At 32.7% G+C, this 13,559-nt stretch overlaps 2 protein-coding genes across 2 annotated transcripts in view; both read right to left on the reverse strand.

The window, feature by feature from the left end:
• Positions 1–1,350, reverse strand: part of COL5A2 (collagen type V alpha 2 chain) — a 67,982-nt gene extending 66,632 nt beyond the window's left edge. The window contains exon 1 of the mRNA XM_082841848.1: positions 603–1,350. The gene's annotated coding sequence lies outside the window, so the exon portion shown is untranslated. The remainder of the gene's footprint in view (positions 1–602) is intronic.
• Positions 1,351–4,705: 3,355 nt separating this feature from the next.
• LOC309963284 (collagen alpha-2(V) chain-like) overlaps positions 4,706–13,559 on the reverse strand; it is a gene marked incomplete at its 3' end in the record, with an annotated part of 71,649 nt that continues 62,795 nt past the window's right edge. Inside the window, exons 2-4 of the mRNA XM_082841583.1 lie at positions 9,407–9,631; positions 4,950–4,963; positions 4,706–4,744 (exon numbers count right to left, since the gene is read on the reverse strand). Of these exons, the coding sequence (XP_082697709.1) occupies positions 4,706–4,744; positions 4,950–4,963; positions 9,407–9,631 (278 nt within the window). The remainder of the gene's footprint in view (positions 4,745–4,949; positions 4,964–9,406; positions 9,632–13,559) is intronic.

Genomic DNA, 13,559 nt, shown 5'->3' on the forward strand with positions numbered 1-13,559 from the left:
TACTATAAAAAATGTACATCTTAACTATCACTTTATATTCACATACATTATATTTAATTTTGTAAAACCCTAATTTACACCTTTAGTCATGCGACAATAAAAGTCAGGAAATTGTGAAAAATAAATATGAAACGCTGTATTAAAGAATTGATCTAGGGGCTTCCCTGGTGGCGCAGTGGTTGAGAATCTGCCTGCCAATGCAGCAGACACGGGTTTGAGTCCTGGTCTGGGATGATCCCACATGGCGCAGAGCAACTGGGCCCGTGAGCCACAATTACTGAGCTTGCGCGTCTGGAGCTTGTGCTCCGCAACAAGAGAGGCCGCCATAGTGAGAGGCCCCCGCACCATGATGAAGAGTGGCCCCCGCTTGCCACAAGTGGAGAAAGCCCATGCACAGAAACGAAGACCCAACACAGCCATAAATAAATTAAAAAAAAAAAAAGAATTGATCTATTTTGGTTTGCTTCTTTTATACTAAAAACTTGGTCATAAAATAAATTCCCTGTTTTTGAAAGTATGTATATAAGCAATAATATATCAATACAAGGCTATAACTAAGTTTATCAATGGTACATGAAAGCAGTATATACATATATACTTACAACAGGCACTAATCCTGGTTCTCCTTTTTGTCCCTATGAAACAAAATAAAAGTTCAATTAGCAAAATATGTGGCTTGTTGAGCATTAACATGTCATATTAGAATATTCCACATAAACACTGGAAATTTCTGCATAAGAAAGGTAAAAAAATAAATTGAGAAAAAAGTTAACAATCAATCTTTAAAATATTTAGTCAGACATTATTCATGAAAAAACACTAATCTCAAAGACATGAAAAGAAAATTAATCCAATGTGTGAAATGTATAAAGTTGTTTCCCTTCAGTTTTTACAGTAAACAAACCCAAAGAGAAAATCCAGAAATGTGGACATATTTGAATTTTCACACTCATATTACATGCCACCTAGCTTTTAGTAACCTATCAGATGCCATTTCTGAAAAGCCTGCCATCGCTTTGTTTTTAACTCATGGAAGAATATGAGAAATAACAAGAGATGTATGGCTGTCTTTTAAGAAAAAAAAAAGGAAAGAAAAGAAAGGACATAATAATATTAGTCAGGTAATTCTCAATATCTGTGGAAAATCTAGAAAAAACATTAACTGAACAGGAAAGTAAAAAATAACACAAGAAACTATCAGAACTTAAATAAAGTCAGGAAGTTTAATTTGCTCTTATAATAGATGTAGCTAACACAACAGATATAGATGGAATTTCTTTTGATTCTTAGAACTTTAGATTATCAAAAACTGCATTCTTATAGCATGATGTCAAGTATATAGTCTAAATAATATTGGATGAATTGAATCTTTATATACCTCTACTGTATCACGTACTTGCTTGCATTATTTATTTCAGAATTTGTCTTCCAACAGATTTTGGTCTCCCCAAGGTCATGATTATGTCTACTTTATATTCTCAGCTGGACACACAGAAGTTCTCAATTAATTAATTAATATATTAATTTTCATTAATGCACTATGAAAAATGTTTTTTCCTAGGCAATTACAGAGAATGAATGCATTGAGGCTTATATCCAAACTATAGAAAATGCAACGATAATGAATTCTCTTTTATTAAATTTCTCCTTTTACATATACTGTTCTTATATCTGATTATATAAAGAACATGAGTTCATAGTAGGGAATTGTTAAATAGAGGAAACAGAGAGATAAACTAAATATCATACTCATGCCCAGGAGATAATCACTGTTAACATTCTGGTAATCTTAGTTTTCCATCATGTACCTGAGTTGGTTTACCTAATCAATGCCTCAGTATTTTACTCTTAGATGTTGTCTTCATTTAAAACATTATTTTACAATCTTGACAGTCTTAATGGTGGACTCAATGACAGAACAGTACCCTGATCGTACTTGCCGATTCTAATGCTGAGGCAGCTAATACTCGTGAAGTCAGGAATAAACTGAGAATTCAGAAGTATTGCAAATGCTTTGCAGCTCTATTTACAATAGCCAGGACATGGAAGCAACCTAAGTGTCCATCAACAGATAAATGGATAAAGAAGATGTGGCACATATATACAATGGAATATTACTCAGCCATAAAAAGAAACGAAATTGAGTTATTTGTAATGAGGTGGATGGACCTAGAGTCCGTCATACAGAGTGAAGTAAGTCAGAAAAAGAAAAACAAGTACTGTATGCTAATACATATATATGGAATCTAAAAAAAAAAAATAGTTATGAAGAACCTAGGGGCAGAACAGGAATAATGATGCAGACGTAGAGAATGGACTTGAGGACACAGGGAGGGGGAAGGGTAAGCTGGGACGAAGTGAGAGAGTGGCATGGACTAATATATACACTACAAAATGTAAAATAGATAGCTAGTGGGAAGCAGCCACATACAGGGAGATCAGCTCAGTGCTTTGTGACCATTTAGAGGGGTGGGATACGGAGGGTGGGAAGGAGACACAAGAGGGAGGAAATATGGGGATATATGTATATGTATAGCTGACTCACTTTGTTATAAAGCAGAAACTAACACGCCATTGTAAAGCAATTATACTCCAATAATGATGTTTAAAAAAAAAAAGTATTGGAAATGGCTCTACAGAGGCAGGAGGATGCTTCAAGGTAGACTGAAGCACACCTACAAAAAGACTAGAGGAATAGGGGATCAACACATATGGGAGGCAAAGTAGAACAGGCTTATTTCTGCACTAACTTCTAGACTAGGTCTTTCCACTTTTAACATGAAAGTAATACAAATTAAGAGCTAAAAGAGCTTTTAAGAGCTAAAAGCTAACCTTTTAAGAGCTAAAAGAGCTTTCTTTGAAATATTAAGAGAATTTTAATTGTTCAGAGAGGGTATGCAAATCTGTGTCCAATAAATAAAGGAGTTTATGAGAATGATACTGAAGAAAATGTTCCTTTTAGGAACAAGTCTAGAAAAACAAGAAGGGAGGAGAAATTATTTCAGGCAAAATTAGAAAAATGAGCCTCCTATTGTTCCACAATACTTGATATGGGATTAAATGTTCTCTTATCAGGTTCTGATAACAAATTTATCTAATGATTCTATGATTTTTCTTATTTTGGAAATAAGCCATATATGTAAATATTTGTTGCTTTTGTTAATATGGGCTTTGAATAAATCAATTTATGTGGAATGATAATTTTACTAAATTTGATTTCCATACCCCTGGGAAACATAAAATTCAAGTACTCAGATTCAGATGAGAATTACAGTTTATTTTACTTCTCATCTGTTATTCATCACTTAATGCTCTGTGGACATGCCTCATCACTTTTATAGCATGCCGTTACCATGGAAGCAGTCACAGCATTTTTCCCAGCATCATGTCATCTGTATTATTTGCCTCCCACAGGATTTTAACAAGGGCTCAGTAATTATTTGGGGGTTAACATGAATGAATGAATTATAAATAAAAATCAATTTTATAGAAACCAAGCACAAAATGTATTTATATAATATTACTCTGCTCTCATATTTCTGATGACGCTTGATAATAAATAACAGGGTTATGAAGACAGTAGCACATAACTAAAGCATGCTAAATTAACAGCTGTTTTGAGTGTGTCCAGCTGTCCCATTCCACCTTTGGGAAAAGGCAGTAAACTAAATGACATAGCCTGACAGTTGTCCCTCAGCAAATTGGATGATTACTAACCAAATCAAATTGATTACATCAGGGCAGTTCTCACCGTCATTCTTTTTTTATTTCACAGATTGTTTATCTATCTACCTACCTATTCACCTATCTGTTTAGTTTGTTTGAGGCCTATACTCAAACCTTTATGTTTCATATTTTTATAGCTTTCAGATGTAAATTAAATGTGAGCTGGACTCTGTAGTCCTTCTCCTTTAACATATATTCAAATGTAAATAGCTTCACTGATATTTATGTCAAATAAGACAAATTTACGGTGTTGCCCTCTGAACCAAAAAATGTAAAGGTGACAAGGACCCCCTCTTGATAGACAGCATCACTTTCATTTACCATGAAGGTATTGCATTGCATTATCTGATTATCACTTTACCAAAGTTCCACTGCATGCAGAGGCAAAGAATTTAAATTTGCTGTCTAAAATCTGCCATGAAAATTGGAATGACTGCTCATTTCCATTCTTGATTCCTGTGCCCAGCGCATCTGGATAAGACCAGAGCAAATTCCATAGTTTTCAACATAACCAGAAAACGGAGAGCACTTCCAAGGGAATGGAACTCTCTTCACTGACTGGGATTACCCATGTCCAGATGACAAGTGGCTAAACCACGGCTATACCCCAATATTGTCCTCTTGAGTGTAAGGCTTGTCTCTCGGATTAGATTTTAGGCTCCTTGAATGTGAAGAAGGGGAGAGAAAGGAAGGTAATGTGTGTTTGGCAAAACGTTCAATTAATTCTTTTAAATGAATCTTTACTTCCCAATCAATGGGCGAGAGACCACGATTCCACTGAAGTAGAACTAATACCCTCCCTTCTCTTCCTTCCTTCCCTCCTTATTTCCTTCTGTTAGACATTCATTAGACATTTAATATATTAATTAGACCTTAATAAATAAATTAATTAGACATGAATTAGACATTTAATATATATAAGGTATATACTAAGTGCTGTGATAAATGCAAGTAATACAAAGGTTAATATGACACAGTCTCAATCACTAAGGGATTCACAGCCTTCTGGAAGAAACATCTATAAACAAAAATTACCAAAGTGAATAAACCAGAGGCATCTATAATCTATAATCAAAGTAGTTAAACTGTGCTCATATATTTATATTTGTGTGGTACTTTATACTTTACAAAAGGTTTCCAAACACTTCAAAGCACAGTCCTATGTGGATAGCGTTAGAATTTTAAAAATTTACAAAAATGAAACTATGCAAAGTAAAACTTACCTTTCTTCCTCTACCTATAAAAAGAAAAGAATAAATATGTTATTTTATTCAGATATAGTTATTGAGAATCTCCTAAATATTTATTTCAATAATTATTTTTAGAGTCAGAATTTAACTTAAACAGCTTTCCCTGTCACCAGTAGATATAATTCAAAAGTTGTTTTGGATCAATATGTTCGTAGGAGGCAAAATAATACATCCCTTTGGAAAATTCTGACGTTATGTGATTATTCTTAACATCCTTTATATAGTATTTAAAATTCATTAAATTATAACATTGACCATTAAAATTATAACTAATTATCTTCAATCAGTATGCTCTGTTTTTTATACTTGTTTGAGTAGGCTATTCATTCACATGGTTAAAAAAAACAAACCCAAAATATATTAATAAAGGTATACAATTATACAGTGAAAAATCTTCTTGTCCCCTTTCCTCTAATTCCCAAATTTCACTTCTCGCAGGAGGTCACTATTATTAATTTTTCTATTATTAGTCTTCCTAACCAAGAACATAATAGAACATTACATTTATTAAAGTCATCATTTGAGTTAGTAGTGTTTTAAAGTTTTCTTCAGATAGGTCTTGCAAATTTTGTATGAAGTTTATCCTTAGCCACTTTATCCTATATATTGCTATTATAAATAAGACAGTTTTATTCCTATTATTTATTCTATGAGGTAATTGTATATAGTATATCTATTAATTTGTTAATTTTATACTGCACTATCTTACTAAATTGTTTTGTAGTATTTTTTTACTCTATTCCCTCAGGTTTTGTAAGTACACAATTGTAAAAAAACACTGTTACTATAAAGATGAATCATTGGACCAATTCTGAGTTGGCTCTTAGCATTAAAGGTAATGCTTCTATTATTAAATATAATAAAGCTTCTAAGCTGAGATGTAAATACTTTATGTTAATGAAATGTCATTTATTACTAAGTTACTAAGTATCTACATCAAGAATATTTATTTGCCTTTGCCAAATGTCTTCAATTATGGAGAAAAGCATGTGATTTTTTTTAATAGATCTGCTAAGATAATTATTTTTAATTATTTTTATTAATAGCTTTCCTAATATTGAATTATTCTTTTACTTAAGGAATAATCTCTACTTTTTCATGGCTAATTATCCTTTTAATGTGCTAACAGATTTAATATTTTATTTATGGTTTTTAATAAATTTAAAAATATTAAGTAAATTTATATGATTATAGTTTTCTTTTTTGTGCAATTTTGCCACATTTGGCTATCAAGGATGTACTTCATTCATAACAAGTCATTAGAAGTATGCCTTCTCTTTGCATGTTCTAGAAGAGCTTAAACAGCATTAAAATAATCTGTTTTGTAATGGTTTAGCACAATTGTGAAATCATCTGCTACATTTTGTAGGTCTATCTGCTTTACAAATTTTTCTATTTCTTCTAGGGAAATCTGTGTGCTCACTTCTTCTCCTTTTACCAGGGCTAGTTTTAGCAAATTATATTTTCCTAGAAAGGTATCCGTTTCATATAGGTTTTCAAATTTATCAGCATAAAGTTGTGCAAAGAAACCTTTTATTATTCTTTTATGTTCTCTGTTTTCATTTGGTCATTTTCCCATTACCATTTCTTATTTTATGGTTAATTTATTTTGTTGATTTCCTGTAGTACTGTCTTTTGAATTTACATATTTCTACTGTATTTCAGTTTTCTCACTTTTCAACTCATTTTTTCCTTATGAATTTCTTCTGCTTATTTTCAGCTTATTTTGTTGTTCTTTTTCTAATTTTTTTGAGATGGATGCTAAATGCACATAATTTTATTCTTTCTTTTTCAATTTTTTAAGAATATAGCTGTAGATTTTTCATTATATTTTAAAAAAATGTTTCATAATGTTTTCAAGAACATTTGTATTGTTTGGTATGTTAGTCTTTCTGATGTTTGAGAAGATTCATATATTGGCTCTACTATTTAACATTATTCTTTTATATTACTCATATCTTTATTTAGACAGTTTCTGTTAGCTCTATTAAAATGAGCAGTGATAAAAATTACAGCGCTTCCTATTTGTTCTCTGACCCCCACACTTTCTTCCAGCATGCAATTTAAGACAGAAAATGCCCTAGTATTTATCTCTGTGGTGTTAAATGTGCTACTATACTTCTTCTATATGATTTGTCAGCTTTGCATGATATTCTTTGACTTCTGCCTCTTAAAGGTGAGGAATTAGCAAACTCAACTCTACTTTGCCCCTTTTTGTCTTCTCTCATTATTTATTATTAGTTGTATTATCTCTATATTGTCAGATTCAATAACATTTACATTCCCATCGGTCACCCTAAACTGCACTTTTGTTTTAGTCTCTTTCTAGAGTTAAATATATCAATGCTCATGTCAGTTCTTTGACAAATTCACCAATTAACTCTTGGTTGTCTTGGGTTTGTCCCATAGTTAGTTTCCCTAAGAAATTTATGGAAAGATTCCCAGAGTCCCTGTGTGTTTTACTGTTTTTTCCATAACTTTTATATTTGAAGGAGAGAATGGATTTATCTTTAAACTTTGGTTCCACATATTGTTTTCCTTGAGAAACATGTAGATATTGTTCCACTTCTTCTGATATTGAATATTATTACTATGGAGAAATCTGTGACTAATCTGAATAGTTTTTCATTTTAGAATTTATCCATTCTTTTTCACTGATTTTCCAAAAGACTCTTTTTCTTTAAAGTTTAATAACTTTACTAAGATATGTCTCTATGCTGACTCTTCTGGGTCAATTTTTTTAGCCACTTGGTTTCCTTTTTCAATATCAAAAATGAAAGTTTAATTTTACTCCAGAAAAGTTTTCTTGGATTATGTCATTATTTGTTCTGCTCTATTGCATTTATTTTTTCTTTGGGATTCTTCTTTAGGGCTATCCTTTACATATCTTCTATATTATTTTCTTTCAAATCCTTTTCCCTATTTTTATTTTTTATTTTTACTTTTCTCATTTCTATTTTCTACATCCCTTATTGTATTTTCTGCAGTATCAATTCTCCTTGTGCACCTTCCTATTTCATCTTCATTTCCCTATGATGATTTGGTTATCCTTCTACTTATTTACTCATTATTTCTTCTTTTTGTATTTCTAATTTATGACGTTCTTTCTTTCAATTATTTCATTAAGTTTTATTTAGTTTATGGTTAAATGGTTGGTCAGAATTTTTATCTGTTCTGTGATAGTATATTTACTAGTGTGTTCTTTATTTCATAAATTTCATTAAACTGTCCTACCTTTTTCCTTATAGTATCTTTGTATCAATGCTGTTGTCATCTTTTTTTTTTTTCATTATTCATCTTGGAACAAATTGGGCTTCCGTAAACCACCTATTTGTAGGAAGTTGTGTATTTTGCTCTGTTTTTTGATATTTGCCACCATTGTCCCAAAATACTACTTGCTTATTCCCACAGGTTTAATTTTGCTTTACTCCTGGGGATTCTGTGCAGATTGTATCTACTTCAGGTAGCCCTTTGGTGTCTTGTTTTTAATTCTTCCCATTATATCTTCTGTATTACCTGGCTAAAAATTAAGTTTGGGTATTTATTCCAGGCAAATTGTCACTGTTGAAAGATACCCAAGAGGATAATTGGTAAATTACTGTGTAATGTTTCCATGAAAATACTTTTGAATACTTCATCATATTTGTTGTTATTTGCAGTGAAATTTGGGGGAAAAAATAAAGCCTTGGCACTGTCTTGACAAGGATGCATGCAAGTCTCCATTCATGACTGCTAAAACAAATAACCTAAAAGTTTAATATTAATCTTACCTGGTTCATTAAACACATAAATATGAACTTGTTTCTCTTATATGGAAGTTTTTCTAACATGTTACTCAAATACACAGGCTATGTTAAACACAGACACTTTTCTCCAAAAAAGAAGTTTTAAAAACCAGTAATTTATATCATTGTTTTCTCAAGGAAATCCATTTCATTCTCGTCTTTCTTAGCCAACATTAAAAGCATTCTGCATTTCTGAGCCACTGTAATAGAGGGTGCTGTGGCAATAAATTACATTAGAAATTATTATTCCATTACCAAGGTCAAAGCTGGCACCAGGGAAGAGAAATGTGTTTCTAGATCTCCTCTTAGATATTAATGGACTTCACAGAAAAGCAACAAATATCTTGGAGGCGCCCAGCATGGATAGGGTAACAAATGACCATCTTAAGTACTACAAGGAATTCTCAAATTAGACATAACCACTTAAAATGCAGCCAAAAAAATTCCCTGGTTTTTAAGAAGACAAGAAATAACTTTATTTTCATTACTGTTAGATAAAGTGAGTGAGAGAAATTATTAACCCCAAAGACCACTGAATAGTGGCTTAATTGTTTTCTTGGGTTGCTGAATTCTGAGAGCAAAAAACACTGTTACTATAAAGATGAATCATTGGACCAGTTCTGAGTTGGCCCTAAGTATTCTTACCAAAATTGGTATTGCTACTTCCAGTTGTATGTGGACAGACAGGACAGCACTCCCCAGGGGGAGTTACGGGGTCAGCACATTCAAGCACATCCTGGCACTGTATCTTGTCACAAAGAATGGCGCCATTGTCACAGACACAGATCTGGCAAGGGGCAGGTTTCCAAATGTCCCTGTTTAAGTACATCTGACCATTCTGAGTGCAGGCTATTTCTTCACCATATCCTTCTAAAATAAGAAGAAAAAAAGGAGGTTAGTAATCTTCTGAAATTTTGGAATCTGGGAAATATTTAAGAAGGTGAGTCATCTTGTGGGTTCTAAAAAACTCTGGGCTAAGCAATAACTTCCTAAGGAGGCAAAACACAGATGAACTTACTTCATTAGTATTTAAAGACAAAGCATGTAATTCACAATTAAATTATTATGATACTTATATTCTAGCATTATGGGGGGGAAAAGTGATCCAAAGTTAAGTATACTAAGTCAGAGAGGCTTCCCAAGGTCATTTTTGAAGATACAAATAACCAAACGTGGTAAGATCATGTAAGAAGGATCAAAATAAACCATTTGAAAAGCAGGAAAAGAACAGTTCCAAAGAGAATACAAAATTTCAGCGTCTGGTGAACCCTATGTGACTTTAAACTGACCAGAAATTTTCCATTAGTAAATCCCACAACAACAGAAGACAATATATATTCTCATACCATGAAGAAAAACTTAAATTCATTTTAAACATTAAGGTAAAAAAGAATAATGGTGACCCATTTCATGGAATAGATTTCCACTAAACATCCGAAACTAAAGGTGCTTCCTAAACTGTAGTGGAAATGCAAAGCTTATACAGGTAATGCATTCATTATCTTTGCATTAAAATTAATTAAGGAAAAAAAATTAATTAAGGAAAGTCACAACCAAAACAGTATGGTAAGCTATAACCTAATATCTGCCAAATACTTTTCTTATATTTAGATAAAAATTTAATGCAGATTTGGAAAACATACACACAGTTATACACATCGTAGTTCTCTTATACATTTACTATAAAATAAACACATATATTACATCTTTAACTTTGTGATTCTTAAGAAACAAAACTATAGTATTTTAAAACATAATGTGGATCATATAATCCTTGCTTAATTCCTTCAGGAGCTTTCCAACTACTTAAATTCAAAGCTCCTTTTTCAAGCCCAAAGGCCCTCCCTCCCAGTCCTTGTACAACTTGACCCCTTTGCCTAGCACTACCTTTCCATCCCTCAACTCAGACTCTGATAGCTCACTATCATGGTTTGCTTAATTGTCACCTGCCCCCCACAATTCTTCTCTGACTACCCTATAAAAGTAGACTTCCTTCACCAAATTGAAATGCTTCACAGAACTCCTTAAAGAACCCATTCACCCATCCATCCAGTGATTCATTCATTTTGTATTATATGCAAGGTAATTAAATATTTACTAAAATGGAATGGCTAGGCAAAAATCACTGCCTTCATAAGATTTATCACAATTAGTATTCATTTTTTTTCCTTGTTTATGTTCTTATTTCCACCACTAGACAGTAACATAATATATAGCTACTCAATAAAACAATATTGGCTCTGTCTATCCAGCATTACTATAGGCATTTTAAACTAAGGAGAAAATAAGTATCCTGCTTTAATATGCTTTCCTGCAGAACTATTTTGGAAAACATAAGAAATTTGTACATCAAATAAGCAGTGTTACTTTTAGAAGAAAAACCACTTTGAAACAATGTAGTTCCATGGTGAATGTTTTCACAAAACACAACCTATATAGAAATGGACTTACACCCATAGTCCATCGAACTACTCCATTAAGTAAAAAAAGAATAACTTTGTTCATTAAATTTTTTGATTGAGAAAGAAATATCCAATCACAAGCACTAAATACCATTGACTGAAAATGAGATACACCACAAGTTCTGTTAGCTTGCTTCTCCCTTCCCACACCCTGGGAGGCAAAAGTGTTCACATGTATCTACTGAGGGTTAAGTGGGTATGTGCCTAGGACTGCATGTGCAAAATATTGGAAGTATATTTATTCCGTTCTCAAAAATATATACTATCATTGTGAAGTAGATCTCAGTTTCACTGATGAAACAATTATATATGGGGAAGTAGTGAATGTGAAAAACAAAAAACGAGATGACATACAATGATGTTGTTGATTAAACATCATTAAAATATGTGAGAGACTCTTCAGGGGTGAGTTATCCTGTTCTCTGTGGCTCATTCATGGTTGGAATAAAAAGACACATTCTCTCAGTCTGTGTTAACTCACAGAAGGTCAGTTTCTTCCTGAAAGTTTAAGACAGCATGACCTCAATCCAACGGGCACTATATTACTTGCTTTAAATGACAGTGTTAAAAGTTAGTTTTATACTCTGAGTCATCACTGGTCCTTTTCTCCCTGAGAATTTATAATTAAATTTAATATGATGTGGAAAGTTAGTTGGAGTGCTTTTAAATGGCAAGGAGATGAAAAACCACATTCGCTGCTAAAACCTGCCCTCTCTTCCCCGGCACAGAATCCATGCACATCACAGAGGGCACAAAAACTCAGTGAACTCTGATTTTTCGTGTCTGAATGAAAGACATGTACAAAGAAACACTGGGTAGAAAATACAGGGTGTCTTGCAGTTCTCAAGTTTGTACGTGGTAGTTGTGTACCTTATGATTAGGTTGTCCCTTCTGTTTTCTACATAGATGTTTATTTAAATGAAAAAGAAAAGTAAAATAGGAAGCAAAATTGCAGCCAATTTACAGTAAAGTAGTCATGACATAATTATTTATGAATGACAATATTATTAAAAAATAACTAAGTAAGAATTCTCATATGACATTCTGAGAGGGTCAATACCACCCTCCTGTTTCCTCTATAGAAATCATAAAATAATGCAAGCTAACATTAACCTTAATTGAAGGTCCAGAAATTTAAAAATTATTTCTTATAAAATCTGAAAAAGAATTCCAAAATCAAAATACTTTGACACTTGTATTTTTTCTATGTATGTTTCTTTAATTTTCCTAAAATTGAGGAAGATTATAGATATCTGATTGTATTGCCATTATTTTGTAATCTTCCATGGTGTTGTAACTTCCAAAAATTTTATCTTCCAAGCTACATGATTCTTTCACCCTTATCAAATGTTCCAACAAATTAAACCAATCCATTGCAAAGTCATTACCACAAACATCTTGGCACTAATCTCTTAGAGAGAAGAGATGTGTTTTATCTGACCATGTTTTGTTTGAGAGTAACTCAACTGTCCTGTGTTTCTCATATATCCTCAGAGATTTGTCTTCTCACAAAGATTAGGTGCTTTTAAATTTATTTGTAAGAATTCAGTTCTTAATCACTAGATGGCAGAACAAATCCACCATCTTATTATAATAGACAATTAGAAACTCAGACATCAGAACTGCTGCTGCTTGACAACTATGGCCCACACCCTAGGGCTACATTCCTTCATATAATTATACTTGTGCAAAAAAGTCTGTATAGAAATGGCATTATTGAAACCTTTGACTGTCCAAGAGAGATGTGATTCTATTTTTAACATTAAATTATTGGGGTCTACCTAAAAATTTTGAAAAATATATGAAATAAACGCTCCTAAGCCCATGCTGGACATTCTGTAGACATTAACTAAAGATCTTCCGTGTAGAAATAATGTGCTCGCATATCACAGAAATTTTAAATCTCTTATTCAAACAAGTGTTTGTTCAGACCATTTTCTCTCACTGGACTGTGAGCTCCTTGGGAGCCAGACATGTGTTCATCTCAGTAACCTTCACATCCAATGTCATATAATTAGTCTTTGATAAACATATTTGCTGTGTGGATGAATGAGTGAGTGAATGAAGGAAGAAAGGACTAGTTCATCGACGTGCTTATTAAAAAGATAGCACATGAAGCTCTCATTCCTCCTTCCCTAAACTTCCCAAAGAGGATGTGCACTGAGGACCCCTATTTTGAATGATAGGGAAATGGGTCACTTGATTGTTCTTGTTAAGTATGTCCCTGACATCTAGACTTCTGTGTGGCCAGAAAGGAAGAAAACTGTGTCCGTCATAGCCGCTCACATTTTGAAAAAATTTTCAAAAAGCTATAGCAGCCCTTCAAGCCTTCCTGG

The sequence above is a fragment of the Leucopleurus acutus genome (assembly GCF_964270905.1).
Source record: "Leucopleurus acutus genome assembly, chromosome: 6".
NCBI classification, from domain to species: domain Eukaryota; kingdom Metazoa; phylum Chordata; class Mammalia; order Artiodactyla; family Delphinidae; genus Leucopleurus; species Leucopleurus acutus.